At 34.5% G+C, this 23536-nt stretch overlaps 1 protein-coding gene across 9 annotated transcripts in view; it reads right to left on the bottom strand.

Moving 5' to 3' along the window:
* PHC3 (polyhomeotic homolog 3) overlaps positions 1 to 23536 on the bottom strand; it is an 87541-nt gene that overhangs the window by 25975 nt on the left and 38030 nt on the right. For 7 of the 9 annotated variants that reach the window (XR_005217520.1, XR_005217521.1, XM_037840933.1 and 4 more), the window contains 5 exons: positions 14853 to 15099; positions 9494 to 10365; positions 9134 to 9181; positions 5019 to 5172; positions 178 to 428 (listed from right to left, as the gene is read on the bottom strand). Coding sequence is in view for 7 of the 9 variants with exons in the window: in XM_037840933.1 (XP_037696861.1) it covers positions 178 to 428; positions 5019 to 5172; positions 9134 to 9181; positions 9494 to 10365; positions 14853 to 15099 (1572 nt within the window). In the remaining 2 variants the exon portion in view is untranslated. The remainder of the gene's footprint in view (positions 1 to 177; positions 429 to 5018; positions 5173 to 9133; positions 9182 to 9493; positions 10366 to 14852; positions 15100 to 23536) is intronic. The other 2 variants (XM_037840963.1, XM_037840987.1) reach the window with 1 other exon arrangement.

Raw genomic sequence — 23536 nt, 5'->3', positions numbered from 1 at the left:
GTTTTGATAACAGTGGCACAATATTGTAAGTGTAATTAATACCACAAAATTGTACATATGAAAGTGGTTAAAAACAGGAAATTCTGTGTTGTATATAGGTCATTGAAATAAAAATAAATAAGTAAATTAAGTTACATGAATAAAAATTTTTTAAATAAAAATTTACTTGTTACTTACAGGAAATGGCTCCAATCCCTCCTGAATCACAAAGCCTTCAATAACATGGGTCAAGATCTGTGGTTTAACAATAGCCTGTGGAGGTTTGTTTTCTATACTGGGAATACTACTGGGCACAGATGTACTATTACTCCTTGTGGTAGCAGCTGGAAGTAAAAGTGGAGGCGGAGGGATAGAAATATGTGAAGGATCTGATGGAGATTTAATTACTGAAGCACTGACTGAAGCCACAGCAGGTAAATCCACTTGCTCTGGAGGAAAAAAAAAAAGTCATTTTTTTTTTGTTCTTTAGCATTTTGCTCAGGCAAACATGAAAAAGGATAAAAGAATAAATACTAATAACAACATCTGATGCTTTAAAAACCTGCTCTAAGAACTTTAGTATTTTGTTTACCCTCTACAACAACCTTATGAGGTAGATACTATTATATCCCCATTTCACTGAAGGAGAGGGTTACTTGCTCAAAGTTACCATTCAGACCTCAATTTAAAAAAACTGTCCCATCAGCCAAGAAAAAGTTTTAGAACATTAACTTAAGGATAATTACTAAAATGGTTGCTTGTTTTCTTTTTATTTAAAAAACACAGATATTAAAGTCCCTTTGTTCCTGTTTATTATTCCAAATGGTGGTAGGGGGAGTGTGCTGGTTTGAATGTATTATGTCCCCCCAAACGCCATGTACTTTGATGCAATCTTGTGGGGGCAGGCATATTAGTGATGATTAGGTTGGAATCCTTTGATTGAGTGTTTCCACGAAGATGTGAATCAATCAATTGTGGGTGAGACCTTTGACTGGATAAGTTCCATGGAAGTGTTAGCCCATTCATTCACGATGGGTCTTAATCGAATCACTGGAGTCCTATAAAAAAGCTCACAAACAGAAGGACCTCAGAGCAGTTAAGAGTAACATTCTGGAGACCAGTTGCAGCTGAGACAGACATTTTGAAAATGGCCATTGAAAGCAGACTTATGCTAGCCCAGAGTTTGCTCCGGAGAAGCTAAGAGAGAACAAAACGCCCCAAGAGCAACATTTTGAAGAATGCACAGGAGCTGAGAGAGGAGCTGGTATGCAACCTTGGGAGCAAGAAGACACCAGCCACGTGCCTTCCCAGCTAACAGAGGTTTTCCGGATGCCAATGGCCTTTCACCAGTGAAGGTACCCTATTGCTGATGCCTTACCTTGGACACTTTATGGCCTTAAGACTGTAACTGTGTAACCAAATAAACCCCCTTTATAAAAGCCAATCCATTTCTGGTGTTTTGCAAACAGCAGCATTAGCAAACAGGAACAGGGAGTGTACTTTGAAAGTATGATTAAATAAAAGAGGATGATGAAGTCCACAGAAAAAATAGGAATTTTAATGATTTACATGGGTCATGACCCTTAACTTTAAGCAGTAAGACTACATCCAAATACTTAACATGAAAATTTAAAAGCTAACAGTTCACACTTAGTAAATCTGATCTGATTAATATCATCAGGTAGCTTATAATAGCACCATTATATCCACAAATTAACCTATTCCACCAAATAATCCACCAAGATAAACTGCACTGAAAAATCTGTTGAAAGTCATGCAATCCCTTATAAAAAACCTAAAAGAGAAAATCAGCATAAAATTCTAGTTAGCTGATTTCTGGGAACAAATGCACAACTGTACATATGTATTACCAAATTGAGGAACGCAACAAAAATCGTATCCCATTTACCAGATCTTCAACATACACTCCTAGGGGAAAAGGGATAAAAGATATAAAATTCTGAAGTGGGACTGAAAGACATTTTTTCTGTTAGAATGAAAAAAAAAAAGTTTATGGGGGACTGAAACATCAAATAAACTTTTAATGCCTCTTACACATTTAAGGATACTTTGTAACTTCAGAAATTTAAAACTGCACATAACAGTTTGAATGATTATGTACCCCTGAACAGATTGATGCAATCTGGTGTGGGCAGACCTATTAGTGTTGATTAGATTATAATTCTATTGATTGAGTGTTTCCATGGAGATGTGACTCAATCAACTGTGAACAAGACCTTGATTGGAAAATTTCCATGGAGGTGTGACCGCACCCATTCAGAGTGGGTCTGAATTAGTTCAATGGAGCACTATATATATATAAGCTCAGACAGAAGGAGCGAGCTTGCTACAGCCAAGAGGGACACTTTGAAGAAAGCACAGGAGCTGAGAGAGAAGCTGCAGTTTACGGAGACATTTTGGAGATGGCCTTTGAAGGCAGACTTTTGCACCAGAGAAGCTAAGAGAGGACAAACGCCCCAAGTGCAACTAAGAGTGATATTTTTGAGGAACTGCAGCCTAGAGAGGAATGTTCTGAGAGAAAGCCATTTTGAAACCAGAACTACAGAGCAGACACCAGCCACATGCCTTCCCAGCTAAACAGAGGTTTTCCGGACACCACTGGCCATCTTCCATTGTTGATGCGTTACGTTGGACACTTTATGGCCTTAAGACTGTAACTGTGTAACCAAATAAACCCCCTTTTATAAAAGCTAATCCATTTCTGGTGTTTTGCATCCTGGCAGCATTAGCAAACTAGAACACTGCATTATGTTATCACTTGGTTTGTTCAGAAAACACTGCTTGGTGTATGTGCTCTAATTAATTTTCAGACCATACATACAAATTTGCCAATCTTACGTAGTTCTAACTTTTGTTAAAAATAGAGCTATAAAATCCTTTTTGAAGAAGTTAATAACTTATTTTTGTCAGTATATAAGCTGTTACAATTGGAAACACGAGAAACTGATGCATTACAATATAACAAAAACAATTATTACACTCTCTAGATTTAAGAAAAGAGTGAGCAAAAATTCAAGTGACCTGATATGACTTTGCCACAGGTTACTTCTAATCACAGTCACATTTTCTGAGCAAGATGTATGAGCTTTTTCTATCTTCTTTTATGAATACTCCTTAGTTTTAAAGAATGCTTATAGTTTTATGAAAATTGAATCCTAGAGGGAAGTAAATCTCTTTTTTTTGCAAGCTAGTTTAGTTCATGATTTGGTGAGAGTTATTCTAAAATCAACCTGTGGCTCCTTGCCTCACTCCCCTAAAACACTACAGAAGAGTGACAGGTGTGAAGTAAATTACAGGGAAGATTTAAAAGTATACGTTTTACTCAGATAATTTAGTCAAAAGGATATGCTAATAGGAAAAGATGTGAAAATATTCTTGTGTCCCAACATTTCAAAAATGTTTACATTTCCTTTGAGTACCATGAGTAATGCTTTTTTTTGTAATTAAATCAGTTGCAATGCAAGTTTAGTATCCAGTTAAACATGTATTTCTGCCTTTAAATAAAAAAATCCAAGAAACCTACAGCAACATAAATCCATTTTCAGTGTCAGAAACTACATAAATTTGATACTATAGTTAAATTTTCCTAAATCTATCTATAAGGAATTACTTGGAATAAACAAAGGCAATAACATTAAACTTGTCTTAAATATTTTATATAATTTTGTCAACTAAATGTTTTCTTTTTGTGGGGATGGGAAAGTTTGGGAGAATATTGATTTTCCCCCATTCATGCTTTTCATCCACATTAGTAGTAAGGGAATAAAAGCTTAAGAGAAGGGAAGGGCAAAAGAGGTGGCATGCTGAAGAAAAGAGAGGGCAAGGGTTACTTTAGTAGCAGAACAGGTCAGTGTCCCATTATAATGTTTCCATGCCTACTGCAGGGTTCTTCTTAACTGCAAATGATCACAGGGACCATGAGATATCCAAAGAAGACAATACTTAGAACAAAGGCGGAACTAAAATTAGTCTTCTCTAGATCAAGGGTCAGGAAACCGTAAAGGGACATAACAGTTTCTGGTGTAACTACTCAACTGTGCCATTGCAGCATGAAAATATTTAACCAAATGAGCATGACTGTGTGCCACAAACCTTTATTTATGGACACTGAAATCTGAATTTCACATAATTTTCATGTCACAAATATCACTCTTTTGTTTTTTTTTTTCAACCATTTAAAAATTTTAAATCATCCTTAATCTGTCGGCCACACAAAAGCAGGCAGCAGGGAAGATTTGGACTGTGAGCTGTAGTTTGCTGACTCCTGATCTAGATAAACATTCATAAATTAAAAACAAAAGCAAAAAAAAAACCCACAAATATATCTTCTTTAGGACCTAGACATTGAGCTACAGGTTATAGTAAGGTTTTAGTAAAATTCCTAGGATTCACAATAACTTTGATATTGTGAAGAAGAGCATACAGGAGATTTACTTGAACTCGTAAGTAGCACTGAAGTAATGAATAAGAACATGAATGCCTGAGCTCAGGAATTTTTTTAAGAATTAGTGAGGCTTAGCTTGATCCTGGCTGAGAACACTTTAGAAAGCATTTACTCAGTCTGGATGACAGACAATTGTGAGGAATGTCAGATATGACTTAGAAAGCTTTGTGATTTTTGGAACGTATACTTTAAACCTTTCAAAAGAACTTCAATTTATTCTATTTTTTTAAGCTAGAAAAGTTTGACACATGAATCTGAATGAGCATATGAAACACATCTATACAAGCCACCAAAACTTAGAAGACTACCATGATATAATGTTTTTCATTTATAACCTACTGGGTTTCCCTACTGTTAAAGAATTGTTCAAGAAGGCAGAGTTCTTCATTCTTTAAAATTAATTGTTCCTCAACAACAACAACAACAAAAAAGCTTGAATTCTAATCTATCCTTTGCTGCAATTAACTACAGTTAACAAATTAGTTTAATATCATATCTAACGACAAAAAATAAACTTTTCCCATAACTAACTTTAACAAATATAAAATTCCCACAAATTTAGGTATTTTCTCACCTAACAAAGGATGTTCAGAAGTCAAATCTTCTCCTCTCCCTACAGTGATAGCTGCTGGAGACAAAGTAGGTGGTGGTGGGGTTCTATCCATCCGGACACATCCATCTGACTCTTCTGGCATGTCTTCTTCACATACATCTTCTACTTGATAAACCTGCAAAGACAAACCACACTGGTTTACAATGTTTTCAAAACCACATTTCAAGAGGTGTTCTTAATTTTAAAAAATTAAATTCCAAGTGTCTTAATTAAAAAAAAAAAAAAAAAAGCCAACATGACTATTCTGACAGACTGAGAGGATAACTTTGAAATTACCCAAATGAAGTTTTTTTTAAATACCACTTGACAGTATTTCACTAAAAGCAAGCTGTGGATCAGTACCTAGGCTAAAAAAAATCACTAAGATTTCTGAAAAGATAAGTACGGACATATTTTTAATTTTGAAAATAAAAAAGTCTTAACTGCACACTCAAATAACTATCTCAGGAATTGTACTTTGTTTCTGTTAACTTCCCATTATAAATCAAAACAGAAGATAATATTTTTTACAAGCACACCAAGTTAAATCTACAGCAAAACACAAAATATCAAGAAATCTGCTGCATTAAGGACTACAACCCAGAATCTTTATTATTATTATGTGAATTAAAGATTAAACTATGTAAAATAACGTCTGGGTGCCCACAAAAAAAGGTATGAAGTTGTATCTTTTCCTTCATTTTCTATCTACTCAAGAATCTAAGAAAAAAAATTTTATAAGCTAATATCAGATAAAAAGAGAATATCTGCCCTTCAAGTAATATTTACACACATATCCTAAACCATTTGACATATTATTTTTTAGTTCTCTATTATTGTTCCATACTTACAGGAAGTCCCTAACTTAAATGTTATCCAATTGTAAAGATTATGCTTAGGAAGGAAGATAGAATAAAAAGCATTTCTGTCCTGGGGGGTTTAAAAAAAAAAGCTATGTGACTTCAAATGTTTCATTAAACTTGAGGCTTAATTTTTAAAGTATGCTTCTAGAATCTGACGCAAGTATTTTAGTTTGTCATCATTTTATTATTTAACCATTATTTAGGAAGGATGATAGGTCACTAAAAGCAAAGCCACAAAACAGTCACCTCCCTTATTTTAGCTACAAAGCTTATTACTTAAATTTACAAAGGTTATGAGTTTAAGATAATTAAGTTGATTAATATTTCCAATGAAAGTTAATGAAATAAAAACCCTTCCAACATTCACAAAACTCTATGTAATATCTAATATTGTATGTATTTATAATCAATTGAAAAAGTTTGAGGATTTGAAGTATATGAATATAAAAATGATCAAGACTTCTGAAACCAGCATAAACCACATTATTTTAAAAGGGACTATGAAATTTCATTCACAAAGGTATCTAATAACAGGTGATAAGAGTTTAAAAATATAAATAAATAAAACCTAAGTTTTCAAGTTTTTACTAAGAGTAAAATATCTTTTTTTTTTTTTTTTTTGCCTTTTTTTAAACTTAAAAATCCTATGGCTATTGGTAATTTTACATCAAATATAATATCTAGAACTGTAATTCAAATTATTAAGTAGGCAACATTTTTAAAAGCTATTTGTTACAAATCTGCATCTGGAAACCTGTTTCACCAAGAGGGATTCCTTGTCTAATGTCAGATCCTCAGAAGTGAAACTAGTCATTGTACAGTGCAACTATGATAGCATAGCTGCTAATATCTGTTCATGATTTTTTGAAAATGATCATAGCACCCATAACAAGCCCCCTCCCCCAAGAAAAAATGTCCTGGGGGGGTTAAAAAAAAAGAGAGAGCTTTTAGTGAAGGGCATAATTACATTAATTTGGCAAAGAGTGGTGGGATGTTGATTCAGTGGTAATTAGACAAGTATAGTTTCATCAATCAGTTTAATTGTATCTGTCTAGCATTCCTTTATTAGATACTCTTTTTCTTTCAAAGACCATTATATTTTCTTAAAATGCTGAAACTCCCTTTAATCTTAATACCATTATAGTTATCTTTTAAGGAATCAAATTTTATCATGCACAGAATTCTGATTTTAAAAAATAATGAATGAGATTTAAAGGACTAAAAGAGTCAAAACACAAATATTTTTTAAATAATCCAAAGAATGTGTTAAAATACTTTTCACTGCTTATAATTAAGCTTAACTGTACATACTTTCTTCCAAATCTCCATGTAAGACAAAATAAGTTAATGAATACAAGCAGGCAAACAGTTCTGTCCAACATTTTAGATTTAAAAAAAATCTAAGTGCAACAAATAAAATATTGAATACAATGAAGAAATGGAGGTTCTGCTCACAAGATCACTAGGAAAATGGACAGAGCAATACTGTTTAGCTCATAACTATAACTAAAGAGTAAAGACTGCCAAACTTGCCTCAATAAAATACATTTATTCCCATCTGTCTCCTTTTACTAAATAAATTGAGGAACATTTGCTTATTAGTTCTACGTTATCTACCTCACCATATCTTACTTATCCTACCCAAATGTCAAGGAAGATGCTAAGTTAATTTTATAAATATATTTTAAAAACACACTGATTTTATGTTAATTTACTTTTTAAGTATGAAATTTCATACTCAAGAAATAAATCCAGCTTTCCACCTTGAAATATTTTGAAAAAACAAAAAAAAAAACAAAAAAAAAAACAGAAAAGTGCAATTCAAAAAAGAAGTTCTGATGAATAAAATTACATATGTGGTCAAAGATAAAAGAAAAATATAGTAATTTAATAATTAAAGAAAGGTCAAAGACAAAAAAGACAACATGGGAACATCTATAACAGGTTATAACAATGGTAACGGTGAAACCAGAGAAGATTCTTACTTTCATGGATTAAAAAAAAAACTTCCAAAATGAGATAACATAAAATTTCTTTAAAAATTACAAAGCGAGGAAGGTGGCAAGCAATGAAATAGGATCTTATTTTTAGCTTTAATTTAGTTTTTAGTTATTATATTTTTGATATTTCTATCCCAAATACGTTCTTCCAAAGCTATCCTTACAATAACAATTAGAGGTATAAAGAATATAAGAGATTTTATTTTTAACTTGTTAAAAACTGAGTCCCTAAACCAGAAAACGGGAAACTAAATTTTAATTAAATTTGATTTCTTTGAAGGTACAATACACTTCCTAAGCCCATGTTTTATGTTACGGTCTCCATTTTAAACTCTTCAAAAACCCATTAGAAGAAAATATAGACATGGTAATTAAATGACAAACAATTTCTAGATTTCCACTGTTGTTTTCGTCAAGTTGTTTTTAATAAAAGCGAATAGAAAAGTGGAATTCATTATCTTTATGCCTATTATAAGTCAGAAGGACAGGAATGAAAAATCTCTAAATTTGCATCCTGAGAACCAGAATGCTTCCCATGAAGGAAAAGAGTTTGAAATTCTTCTTTCTGGGTCTTTAAGTGATAACTCTCATCAATGAAGTTTGAAAGAATATTATCTCCCTTTGGGAAGATTCTTTTCCTCAGTTAGAAATTAATTATGAATTTGATCATTCTGACTAAACATTTAGAGGACTTACTTCAATTTTTATTGTAAATTATTTTAAAATTTTAAAAAATCCTTTAGAGAATGTTTAAAGAAAAATATTTTTCAAGATAATATTCCTTTCTAGGCAACATGAACCATTTTAGAAGTTTATTCAGATAAATTTCATTACACTCTCAATTATTCAAAACTTTTACTCCTGCCAATGGATTTTTTATCCTCAGTATTAAATTTATCCATTGAAATTTTGAGCTTTTTAAATAAGAAATATTTTTACAAAATTTCCCTTTAGTATAAATTAAAAATAAGTAGTTTAATGATTCTAGATGGTCTACAACTAATGTTTTTTGAAAAGTTGGACTCTTTCCTAGAATAAATTTTTAAAGAAAATTATAATTACAAAATACAGTTCAGCCAAAAAATTACATCATACAACCACACCTATACACCTTGAAACAAAAGCCCCTAAAGCCCCAGGATTTCAGAATGCATACGACCAAAAAAGTTAGCTAGATAAACCATACGCTTAAGAACATACAAGCCAACAAAAGGGATCTATGAAGGATAATCACCTTAAGAGAAAAAACTTTGTGTAGATGACACTGGTTCAAATGCATTCCCTTGGGGAAAAAAAATCAACTCTGTAAAGATAGCAGACGGATTTGTTTAAATAGTAATAAAATTAACTTTTATTAAAAGTAATAAAACTAACTTGATAATCACAAATTTTCAAGCATGCAACCATACTACAACAAACAATGGCTTTTTTGTTGTTGTTGGCCCATATAGCATGTTTGTCAGACACTGACATCTGGAGATTTCAAGCTTTTTAAATTCACAGGCATTCAGATCTAGCAATAGTACACAGTGTGGGAAACAATAGTTTTTACTTTCAGTTCAGCAAGAAAGTCAAAGAGCTTCCAAGGGCTTACCACTGGTGGATCAACAGGTGCTGGTGGTTGTACTTGTAGGTTTACTGCAACAGTCTGAGGAGGAGGAAGAGTCTGAAATGGCAACTGGACCAAAGCTTCTGCAGCTGGAAGCTCCTCTTCTGACACCAAAGCATTCTGCACCAAAACCTGGCCCTGGGATAGAATTTCAGGCTGCACTTGTAAAGACTGCATAGACTGCAAGGGTATTGGTGGAATCTGAGCTGGAGGAGATGTCGACATCTGTGGAGGGGTTGCAATTGGGATTGGAGAAGACTGAAGGGTTGAATATTGCTGGTGTGATGTCGGAGATACAATCTGCTGACCTGGGGACACCAAAGCAGACTGCTGAACTGGGCCAATGTGTAAGACAGGAGAAGTGGGAAGTGGAAGATGGGATGGAAGATTCAGCTGTGCTGGAGGTTGCAATTGATTAGCAGTGGACTGCTGCAAGTTTGGCCCTGGCTGGAGTGCTGATGACACAAGAGGATGTGGCTGAATAAGCGCTTGAGGATGAATAATTATAGTAGGAGACTGACTTGGTGAATGAGGTGGTGGAGGAGAGACCACTACCGACTGCTGTGCTGACTGTGACTGGCTAGGAGACATTGTTAAAGGAGGGGGATGACTCTGAATTGGTGAACAATGTTGTGGCTGGGCATTATTACTGGGAGCTGGGGGAAGGCCATGGTTTTGGAGTGGAATACAGTGCTGGGATGGGGGTGGCTCTTGAGTTGGATTTTGAAGTGTAATTGGCTGAATTTGCTGTTGCTGTTGTAGTATTAGCTGATGATGGGAAACCTTGGGAGGTGGTGAATGAAGAGGAATCTGCTGATGTTTTATTAGAGAATGAGGCTGAATTGGAGAATATGAAGCTGTGAGAAAAAAAAATGACAATTAGAACTTATTTCAAAAATAACAAGAATTCTAAAAATAAATCTAAAGGCGGAAGGTTTTCACATCAGAAAGTCATAACCATCAGAAATCTATTACAAGTTTTCTAGACAAGAGAGATTTACAAGCTTAATAACAAACAGCTTTTCCTTCGAAAACTATAAAACTGTACTATGATAAGTTCCAAAAGAAAACTGCCTAAAACAATTGACTCATAAATCTGAACCCACCCTTGATTTTTTCTTATTAAATTGTATAGGTCACCAGGAAATCCACATTTATCTTAACAAAGTTTATCTAGTTGAATGTTTTCTTTGAGGGCAGGGTGGAGGAAGAGGGGTATCACTGAACAAATTTAAATATATATATATATATATTTTCAAAATCCTAAAGACGCTACATTAAAATCCACAAAATAAAGATCTCATACTTTCTAATACATGTCTCAAAATTTTCCACCTAACAGTCAAGGTAATTACTTATAAAGCTTCCCAAAGAACTTTTCAAATTTGAGCTGAGATGAGGAGTTTGTATTATTTGAACTAGGAAAAGAAAATGTTTTGTGTAGAAAATTAATTTAACAAATTAAGCAAAACACATGTGAATCCTGTAGAGAGGTTAAATAATCACTTTAACTAAGAAATGAAACTTCACGGGACATTACAAAGCCATTCCAAATCTAGGAGACCACTATAGTTTTGATTGCAGAGAGAATGAGGCAATCAGGAGCCCATGCTTTCTAATAAAGGATATTGTTTACTCTGCCCTCCTCCTCTCACTCCTTCCCCTCCAAAGACCCTACAGAAACCTATAAGTGATGGTTTCATTTCCTTCCTAGAGGTGCCACTCACAACAGGGCTAAATATACTTAAGAATTGGCACAATCAAATCATAAGTCCTTTCCTCATGATTATGCCTCTTCTGTATTCTGGTACACTTGTTTACACAGAGAGAGATACTGGTGAAATCCTCCCTATATCTAAATAGACTGGAAACTGGGTTCACTCAGAAGATACACGGAAATGACTGCTTAATACTGAAATTGCACTTTTAAATATCGCATAAAAATCATACACTTTTTAAACAGATCTAAAGACAGGGCAAAGTATTTTTGTTAATCTCAGGATGTTAAGATAAAGACTGTAACACCCTGCAACTATTTTTATATTCGACCACATTTGTAACAACAGTCTAATAAAAACTTCCAACAACTTTTAAAAAATTTATGTATTTGGTTGGTATTATTAAAATTGGGGGGATTCTTTAAGGAAATTAACATCCGATTTACATCTCCAGAAAGAGGAATTTAGAAGGTTCAGAAGATATCCCCTAATAGTAAAAAAAAAAAAAAAAAAAGGAAACTAGGTCTAAGATTTCATCTAACAAAATAATATTCATTATTACCTAGACAAGGACTTCAAACTAATATTGGAAATTTAATGTCAGCACTTGAAACAGTTATTGTTAAAATGGCCTTATATTTGGAGAATAAATGATTGGCATCATCTCTCTCATATGTATAACTCTTTATCGTTTAAAATGGTACACACTATTTCATTCAATAGTTACAACAACCCTATGAGGTAGACAGGGTATAATCCAATATATTACAAGTGAAGAAACTCCCAGTGATTAAATGACTGGCCTAAAATTAATTAATGTCTGCAAAAAAACTGGTATATATTTTTTTCCTATTAGATTGATTTCATGAAAGCTAAAAAAAAAAAAATGCTGTAAAAAATCTTCAGCTCTAATATAGTAGTAGAGTTCTTGATAATTTCCAGACATATGGCTCACATTCACCTTTATTTCATGTATTAAAAATAGAACCATTAGCTATAAGTGGAAATTCCACCTTCAAGGAGAAATGGTGATGAAAATCAAATGTTTTATTCCCCTAAAAACATATTTAAGAAAACAATAACCATGTCCATTATGCTATGCTACACTAGAACACAAGTAAATTGTTTTATATTCGAAAATGACCTTTAGGAACAGGCAAGATTCAAATTGGGGAAAAGGACAAATTACCAATTTTTGAATCTCCCCAAAAATCTTAGCTTCAGATTAACTTCTCATCAGTAAGAGCAGGAAAACTAAAAGGGTATAAAAAACACAGTTTTTGCCTCTCCAGAAGATATGAATTGCTTTGAGTAACTGCTGTGTAAGGCTTAAACAGACTTGTAAGTTTGGTAGCTGCAAACGTTTATAAGGTTTAGAGTGTTCTGTTTGGTTCTGTTTCTAATCAACACCATCATAGAAAACTGCAGTTTGGTTAATAAACATAAAATCTGAATTTGGAATTGCAACTGTCCTACAATGCCTGAGACTCTTTAATGGTTTTTGGCTTACTGGTCTCCACCATACCTCATAAAATACTGGTCATAAGAAGACAAATGATAAGGATACTATCACACTATCAGTGAAAGGGGGAAGAATAATTGTAACTTGAAACGAGGTATTGGGATTCAGGGATACTACAAATCTGAAAGTAGACCTCCTTGCTTGAACTAACCCTGAAAGTTTCCAGCTTTTGCTGAGGGATGCAATGACTGTAAGGATATTAACCTACCCTTCATTATAATATATCAAAACTATAGGAATCACTAGAAATTATCTCCTGAGCAGTCATTCCAAGCACAACTGCTCTACACTGACTCTGTCAATACTGGCCAGAAACTGGTCTGAGGCAGAGAATCAAGTCACACACAGAGGAGAGCCTGGCACACAGATGTTTATACAAAGAATTCAAGCTTAACTATACTATGAATGGATTTATTAATTTATTCATATACAATGAATGGATTTATTAATTTATTCATCTCAACAAGCCTGAACTTATTAAGATTCAGATTTAACAACTATAAACATAGTATACCCAATTAGTGTGAATGGGAAAGACTGTGCTATAATTTTCAAAACCTAAATAAAAAATACAATCCTGAACTATTAATCCAACAAATATTTACTAACCACTATTGTATGTAAGTACATATAAAAGCAAACTAAGCGCTATCAGGATACAAGGAAGAAAAGGTGAAATCTGAAAAAGGATTAAATGAGTTAATGAATGCAAAGTGTTGAAATAGTGCCTGACACATGATAAATGCTCAATATTAACATCCTACCCTCAAGGAGCTTACTGTCTAGAAGGTAAGATCAATAAGTATATAAATAACTATAAAAGAAAAAGTACCATAACAGAGCATAAAAATGCTATTGAAATCCAGAGTGATGAGAGATTTCTAACTAGGAGAATCAGACAATACCAAGATTTTGAGGTTGGATGATACAGAAAATGTTGGCAATATTAACACATAGAGGACACATGAAACAAGAAACAGATTTAAGTGAAGCAGACTTTAGTAGTATAAAACCAATCTTTAAAAAGTTGAGCAGTTATAAAAGATAGAAAGAAGATGCTTACCTGAGAAGGCTGTTGGATTGAAGGAGAATTTTTTTAAATGAAATATATGTGAAATGTCTAGTCCAGTGCATGACACACACACATACTCTGAATAAACAGGTTTACTGGTATAAAAATATATGCAGATAGATAAAGAACAGGGTAGACTTAAATATGCTTGAGAAGTAAAGGAAAGGATTCAGCATGAGGGAGACAGATGTTATAATAATTGCAGGAGAAGGTCAAGAGCAGGTAAAAGAAGATAACGGAATCAATGACACAAGCAAATGGTACTAACTTTAAAGAAGATAGCAGGTAGTTCCTTTTCTTATTAGAAATAAAGAAAGTTCAACAGTGAGAAATTCTAGATGAATAAAAAGAAACAGTAAGGAAGCTCACCCTAGATGGCCCCAACATTTTTACCGTGAAAACAATGAGGCAAAGCTGTCTATCAAAATTGAAAGGCAGCACAAGGTGGGATTCAAAGTTTGATGAGAATGAGAAAGATTTAGATTGATTCCATGGCATCTTTCTCTAAAGATGAAATCAGAGAAGGAAAAAAAGCAACACTGCAAGGAAAATAATTACATATAATCCTTATTTTTGAAAAGTGACAAACTGCTCCCACTGATGACAACTTTACCTTAAACAAAATAATATATTTGCATTTATAAGCTTTTAATTTCATTCCACCAGAGTATATTAAATAAATTACAGGCAAATCATTTTTTAAAACTAAAATGATTTATCGATATAACAATAAGCTGTGTTAGCTCTTACAAATGTAAGACCAGTACATATTGAAGATGTTAATCAAATGTTAATTTCCAAAAAAAAAAAAAAAGTCTATTTTATTATTATAATTTGTCTTAGATGTTGGGCTTCTCTAATTTCTCTTTTTTGAAGCTACAATATTGAGCTGTTCTTTTTTCATAATTATGAAATTTCACATTTAAAAATGTTTTACAAGTATCATTCTCATGCAAGTAATGAACATCCTTTATTTTGCTCTGCCTGTTAAGAAATGAATAATGCAATCACTTTCAAGAAACTTTATCCCACCTGGTGCTATTAATTGGTGAATACTTGATGTCCGGGTGACAGCTGTGCTTCGTGATTCCAGACTTGGGTTTTCTCCTTTCTTATTATTTTCTGGAGAAGGATCTCGTTGGCTGATTTTAGAACTGGTCACTGTTGTTTTGTTGTGACAAATTGTCAATGATTGAGTTTGACCAGAGCTTTTTGGCGGACCATTCTGTGAGCTAGATAATACACCCAACTTCTGGCTGCGTAAGGTTAAATTTTGAACCTAAGAACCACGTAACAGAAAATTAAAATGAAAACAAATGGCTTTAATTGATGAGATAATCATTACCCATTTTAAAAATGACAACACATTTATACTATGGTTTTCATACATAAAGCTCTAAGCACTTGAAACAACTGATTAACCCTGAAGGAAAAGAGGGTGGTAATTCTAAGTAATCACACCTCAAATATTAAGTGAAAATTTTATAAAAACACATTTTAAAAAGGGGAAAAAAGAATCATGAAGAATTAAATGAAAACAATATAAATATCTTGCAAATGAACTATGACTATATGAGAAAATCACTCTAAACAACTATATTTTAAAGTTACCATCTTTACAGAGATTATAAGGGAACACTGATACATAAGAAAAGGAATTCATCAAATCACCTACCCCATTGTTATTAGCATTCTGAAAAATATTTTCAATAAACTTCTTTTTTCTGTTAGTTAAATTTGTTGTTACTGAACACTTGCTTGCTTTTTGAGGACTAGATCTTGTGAACCGAGATCGTGCATTTCAAATCGGTTTGTGTGATGGCTCCTTCTGACTACATCCAGGACTATTCAAATTATACGGCCAGTCTGGATGGTAGCAAGGCCCATCTCAGTTACTCTCACCTAAGGTTTGTAACGTTTCTAAACAGCAAGACAGAAAATGCTTCTCCAATGTGCCTTTCTGCCTATCTGGAAAGAAGGCACCAAATATATTTATGCTAGCACTGGCCCTGGGAGGGAAATCGAGATAAAAAAGATTCTAGGGTGACAAAGCAAATAATAGATTTCTGGTTTATAAATATTCTCTACAAATACATCATTACCTGATGCTCAAAGATTATACCTTCTCTTTCCAAGTGCCAAAAGTAAATAAATGTTCATTTCAAATCAGTCGAGATTCTAATCAATACCATTCTAAACTACTTAAAGAATTTTCTGAGATTATATGGAGTGTCTTCTCTGATCTTCCTCAAATATTTCATAGCAATGTAAACAAAATGGACTAATAACTGATCAAGCATATGTATTAATGTAATTTAATGCAAAAATAAAATATAATAAAATCCAGAGTTCTCAGATTACACTTAAAGCCTTCCACAATTTTGGCCAAAACCACTTTGAGCCCCACTTTCCACTACCCCAGTCCTGTACAAGACTCATATTCTACCAAATTTTTCCTCCAAAGATACCCTGCTCAAGTTCCTCTAGTCTAAAATGCCATTCTTCATCAAAGCTGTCTCCTGAGACCAATGCTGCTCCTTCAAGGCCCAGGAAAAATCCCACTCACCCCACCAAGAAACCTTCCCAAAGTCCTTGGTTAGAAATAATTTCTCTCTCACGTCTATAATGCTTCATGCTCAAAATGTGGATCATATCAGCCCATCACACTGACAAAAACTAGCTTGTTTTAGAATTGCTAATGTATGTGTCTGTGAAATACTGAGTCTCTGGATGTATGTGTCCGTGCTCTGGCCCTTGTCTATGATATTCATTTTTTTTAACCCCCATAGTCTGCTACTGCAGACATCATAAAAGTTCCACAGGGCTGCAGAATTCTCCTATATCTGATTCTGGAATATCTATTACATGGGTGTTCTCTGTAGGTATTTAATTCTATTTGTGATTTTCTCAGGCTAACATTAAAATCAATTCATATTAATCAAACAAATCGCAACAAATGTCTGGTGCAGATACATCAAAATTTCTCAGAAGCATAAAATAATAATCTGAAAATCTTGAAAACTTGAAAGCTCTCCTGCGATTGAAAGGCATATTCACAGTAAATGAGGATTTGACAAAACGAACCCTAAAAACTGCAGCACATCCACTTCTTTAAAATAACATTTTTCCTTCTAATTTTTCTTTCATTTTCTGGAATTCCGGAAGAAAATGTGTGTTTACCGTACTATATATATTATTATATATCATACAACAAATTGTTATTTATTATACACTGCATTATATTGTATATATTATTTATATTTACATTAAAAACATAGTTGTATCAACTATGGTCACTGTGGTTTAAATATTTATAATAAATTTCAAACGTTGGGGAAAATTTACCAACCCTTCTAAACAAAATAAACATGCAAATAAAAGATGCCCAACAAACTCCAAACAGAATAAATCCAAATAAACCCACTCCAAGACATATTCTGATCAGGTTGTCAAATGCTGAAGAGAAGGAACAAGTTCTCAGAGCAGCCATGGAGAAGAGATTCACTACATACTAGGAAAACAACAAAAGACTAAGTACTGACTACTCAGCGGCCACCACGGAGGCAACATGGCAGTGATATGACATATTCAAAACTCTGAAAAAGAAAAACTGCAAGCCAAGAATTCTTTATCCAGCAAGGCTCTCCTTCAAAACTGAGGAAGAGCTTAATATTTTCACAGACAAACAAATGCTGAGAGAATTTGTTAGTAAGAGACCTACCTACAAGAAATACTAAAGGAGCCTACCATCTGAGAAAAAAATACAGGAGAGGAAGGTCCACAGAAGGACACAGAACTGAAGAGTATGAGTAAGGGTAACTTAAAGGAAATAGAGAAGGAAAAAATAGATCTGACAACTAAAAACCAAAGGATAACATGGCTGAGTCAAGAACTGCCTTCACAGTAATAACACTGAATGTGAATGGATTAAACTCCCCAATTAAAAGATATAGACTGGCAGAGTGGATTAAAAAATATGAATTATCAATATGCAGCTTACAAGAGACTCATCTTAGACCCAGTGACACAAAGAGATTGAAAGGGAAAGGATGGAAAAAAAATATTCCATGTAAGCTACAGCCAAAAGAATGCAGGGGTAGCAATACTAATTTCAGATAAAATAGACTTTAAGTTCAAGGATGTCATAATAGACAAAGACAGACACTGTATACTAATAGAAGGGACAATTCACCAGAAGAAACAGCAATCATAAATATTTATGCACCCAATCAAGGTGCTCCAAAGTACACTGAGACAAACATTGGCAAAACTTAAGGGAGCGATAGATGCTTCCACAACAATCGTAGGAGACTTCAATACACCACTCTTTCCTAAGGACAGACCAACCAGACACAGGACCAATAAGGAAACTGAGGACCTAAACAATGTGATAAACAAATTAGACTTAACAGACTTATATAGAGCATTACATCCCAAAGTACCAGGATATACATTCTTCTCTAGTGCTCCTGGAACTTTCTTCAGGATAGATCATCTGCTGGGGCAGAAAACAAGCCTCAATAAATTTAAAAAGACTGAAATTATTCAAAGCACATTCTCTAACCACAATGGAATGCAACTAGAAGTCAATAACCATCAAAGATCTAGAACATTCACAGATATCTGGATGTTAAACAACACACTCCTGAACAATCAATGGGTCAAAGAAGAAATTGCAAAAGAAATCACTAAATATCTAGAGACAAATGAAAACAAGAACACAACATATCAAAACTTATGGGATGCAGTGAAGGTAGTGTTGGGGGGAAAATGTATAGCTCTAAAAGCATACATTAAAAAGGAAGAAAGAGCTAAACTCAAAGAACTAATGGAAAAACTGAAGAAGCTAGAAGTTTTTCAGCAAACTAATCCTAAAGCAAGTAAAAGAAAAGAAATAAGAATTAAAGCAGAAATAAATGATACGGAGAACAGAAAAACAATAGAATAAATAAAACCAAAAGTTGGTACTTTGAGAAGATCCTCAAGATTGACAAACCCTTAGCTAGACTGACAAAGCCAAAAAGAAAGAAGTACCAAATAAACAAAATAATAAATAAGAGAGGGAACAATACTGCGGATCCTGAAGAAATTTTAAAAAATCATAACAGGATACTATGAACAACTATATGCAAAAAAAACTAGACAATTTAGAGGAATTGGATAATGTCCTGGAAACACATGAACAACCTAAATTGAACAAAGAAGAAACAGAAAACCTCAACAAACCAATCAGAAGTAAAGAGATCCAATCAGTCATCAAGAAGCTTCCTACAAAAAGCCCAGGTGTTCTAGTTTGCTAATGCTGCCAGAATGCAAAACACCAGAAATGGATAAACAGGGGTTTATTTGGTTACACAGTTACAGTCTTAAGGCTATAAAATGTCCATCAACAAAGGGTACCTTCACTGGAGAAAGGCCATTGGCATCCGCAAAACCTCTGTTAGCCAGGAAGGCACATGGCTGGCGTTTGCTTGCTCCCAGGTGGTGTTTCAAAATGGCATTCTCCAAAATGTCTGCATCAGCTTCCAACGGCCAGCTTCACAATGTCTGTCTCAGGTCCAGCTAGCTATGAGCTCCTTCCATCTGAGCTTCTATAGTGCTCCAGTAAATTAAACAAAGCCCACACTGAATGGGCAGGGCCACACCTCTATGGAAATTATCCAATCAGAGTTATCACCTACAGGTGGGTGGGTCATATCTCCATGAACACTGAACCAATAAGTTCCAACCCAATCCACACTAATACGTCTGCCCCCCAAAAATGCATTAAAGAATATGGCTTTTTCTGGGGGACATAAATATACAAAACAGCACGCCAGGGCCAGAAGGCTTCACAGGGGAGTTTTACCAACTTTCCAAAAAGAACTGACACCATTCCTACTCAAACTCTTTCAAGAAAAATTGAAGAAAATGGGAAACCTCCTAACTCTTTTATGAAGCCAACATCACTCCAATACTCAAACCAGATAAAGATGCTAAAAGAAAGGAAAACTACAGCCAGCCTCCCTCATGAATATAGATGCAAAACTTCCCAAAAAAATACCTGCAAATAGAATCCAAAGACACATTAAAAAAATCATGCACCATGACCAAGTAGGGTTCACCCCTGGCATGCAAGGGTAGTCCAACATAACAAAATCAATCAATGTAACACAACACATTAACAAATCAAAAGGGAAAAATCAAATGATGATCTCAACAGATGCTGAAAAAGCATTCGACAAAATTCAGCATCCTTTTTTGATAAAAACACATCAAAAGGTAGGAATTGGAGGAAACTTCCTCAATACAGTAAAGGCATATATGAAAACCCCACTGCCAGCATTGTACTCAATGGTGAGAGACTGAAAGCCTTCCCTTAAGATCAGGAATGAGACAAGGATGTCCACTGTCACCACTATTATTCAATATTATGCCAGAAGTTTTAGCCAGAGCAACCCAGCAAGACAAAGAAACAAAAGGCATCCAAATTAGAAAGGAAGAAGTAAAACTGTCAATATTTACAGATGATATGATCTTATATTTGGAAAACCCTGAGAAATCACTGACACAGCTACTTGAGCATTATAATAAACAAATTCAGCAAAGTGGCAGGATACAAGATTAACGCACGTAAGTCAGTAATGTTCCTACACACTAGGAATGACGTAACTGAAGAGACACTCAAGGAAAAGATTTCATTCACAATAGTAACAAAATCAAGTACCTAGGAATAAACTTAACCAAGGATGTAAAAGACTTCTACACAGCAAATTACATAACTTTACTAAAAGAAATAGAAGGGGACCTAAAGAGATGGAAAGGTATTCCATGTTCATGGATAGGAAGGCTAAACATCATTAAGATGTCAATCCTACTCAAACTGATCTACAGATTCAATACAATTCCAATGAAAATTCCAACACCCTACTTTTCAGACTTGGAAAGGCTAGTTATCAACTTATTTGGAAGGGAAAGGGGCCTCAATTTGCTAAAAACATTCTAAAAAAGGAACACAAAGTGGGAGGGCTTACATTTCCTAACTTTGAAGCCTACTGTAAAGCTACAGTAGTCAAAACAGCATGACATTGGCAAAAAGATACACATATCGATCAACAGAATCAAACTGAGAATTCAGAAATAGACCCCGAGAACTATATGATTTTTGATAAGGCCCCCGAGAATTATATGATTTTTGATAAGGCCCCCAAATATAATGAATTGGGACAGAACAGTCTCTAGAACAAATGGGGCTGGGAGAACCAGATATCCATAACCAAAAAAATGAAAGAGGACCCCATCTTACACCCTATACAAAAACTAACTCAAGTGGATCAAAGACCTCAATATAAGAGACAGTACCATAAACCCCCCAGAAGATAATGTAGGGAAACATCTTCGAGACCTAGTATTAGGAGGTTGCTTCTTAGACCTTACACCCAAAGCACAAGCAACGAAAGAAGAAATAGATAAATGAGAACTCCTCAAAATCAAAAGCTTCTGTACCTCAAAGGAATTTGTCAAAAAGGTGAGGAGGCAGCCAAAGCCATGGGAGAAAATATTTGGAAACCATGTGTCTGGTAAGAGACTGATGTCACGCATTTATAAAGAAATCCTATAACTCAATAACAATAGTACAAATAGCCCAAGTATAAAATGGGCAGAAGAGATTAAAAGACATTTCTCTGAAGAAGAAATACAAATGGCTAAAAAAACACACGAAAAAATGTTCATCTTCACTAGCTATTAGGGAGATGCAAATCAAGACCACAATGAAATATCATCGCACACCAATAAGAATGGCTGCCACTAAACAAACAGGAAACTACAAAGCTGGAGAGGATGTGGAGAAACTGGAACTCCTATTCATTGCTGGTGGGAATGTATAATGGTGCAGCCACTAAGGAAGAGAGTTTGGCGGTTCCTCAGAAAACTAGATATCAAGTTGCACTATGATCCAGCAATTTCACTTCTTGGTATATATACCCAGAAGCTCTGAAAGCAGTGACATGAACAGATATTTGCACACTGATGTTCATAGTGGCATTGTTCACAATTGCCAAGAGATGAAAACAATCCAAATGTCCTTCAACAGATGATGGAATACCACAAGGAATGAGGCTATGAAAACACAGGACAACATGAATGAGTACTGAAGACATAATGCTGAGTGAAATAAGCCAGACACAAAAGTAGAGATATTGTATATTACCCCTAATGTGAACTCCATGAAAACTGTAAAATAAGTGTCTCATAATGTAGAATACAGGGGACCTAGAGATAGACAGAAGCTAGTGAAGGGGGAACAATAATCTAGTATGTACAGATATTATGATGAGGGTGATCTTAATGGTATGGGAATGGTCAAGTGTGACTATGGTTCGTTAATGGGATTATAAGTACCAGTAATGCACTGAAGGCAAATATGTTCGTAAATGGTTGTTTAAAGTCATGTAACCCACAGAGTAGCACCACAAACCTAAATAAGTGTTAGCATGATATAAGGTATGACACTGGTGGGCAGGGTTAAAACAGAGTGGCATATGGAAAAACTATCCATTACATATTAAAGACTATATTTAATAGGAATATCTTACCAACCCTGTTTGAATACTAGGGACGAATAATTAGCAACTGTTAAGAGCTCTGGGATATATTATGTTATGATAATTGTTTAAAGTTGAGAGTGATGATGATTGTACAACTAAGTGAAGATAATGTAAGAAACTAGTCCACTTATCTTGGGATAGAATACATATTAAGTGAAATCAGGAACCCACTACTTAATAAATCAAATCCTCGACTTGAGGCTTGCTCTTGTGAAACTTAGGTTGTAAACGGAAAGCTGAGCTATCCTATAATCATGCCTAGGAGGCACCTCCAGGGAACCTATTTTGTTGCTCAGATGTGGCCTTTCTCTCTCTAAACCCAATTCAGTAAATAAATTCTTTAACCTCCCCCCTACAAGGGGCATGACTCCCAGGAATGAGTCTGGCCCTGGCAGTGAGCTATTGGAAATGCCTTCTTGACCAAAAGGGGGAAAAAAGAAAGGTAACAAGCTGAGGTCACAGTGGCTGAGATCCCAAGTAGAGTCAAGAGGCTATCCTGGAGGTTTCTCTTATGCAAGCTCTAGCTAGACATCCGAAATGGCCACAGTATGCCATGCCCTTACCAAAAGTAGTCCCCAAATACCTAGGTCCCTACCTGAAATTCTATAAAGGATTCACTCACTAAGTTTTATCTCTCAGAAACTTAAATCCACCAGAGTGTTCCTATGCCAGACAAGTCCTAAAACCCAGAGGCAACAGCCTCTTTAAGAACAACAATCAGATGCAGCCCCCTTCCCCATATTGTCAACACCCCCTTTCAATATGACAAGTCAGGGTGCTCACTGCCTCGACACCCCTGAAGATGGGGAAAGAGATTGAGAGGAAGAGGTAGCAACAAACAAGATAAGATTTAACAAAGATCTATGAATACTGAAACTTTATATAAATATAAATATAAAATATGTGTGTATATATAGAGATAGATATGCTGGAGTGTTGGAATAGCTGGAAGGAGGTAAATTACATGGTGGAACTGTAAACAATGACACCCTTTGAAATTTTCTCTATGGCTACTCATTGAATTTTGCTTTGAAATTCTTCGTCTTTCTGTATATACCTTACATTGCATAATAAGGAAAGAGCTGAAACTGTGGAACTGTAACCATAATAATTTTTGATATTACCTAT

Source organism: Choloepus didactylus, chromosome 1 (genome assembly GCF_015220235.1).
Source record: "Choloepus didactylus isolate mChoDid1 chromosome 1, mChoDid1.pri, whole genome shotgun sequence".
Taxonomy (NCBI): domain Eukaryota; kingdom Metazoa; phylum Chordata; class Mammalia; order Pilosa; family Megalonychidae; genus Choloepus; species Choloepus didactylus.
Note: the sequence above shows the minus strand (reverse complement) of the source record. Positions and strands in the feature narration are given on the sequence as shown.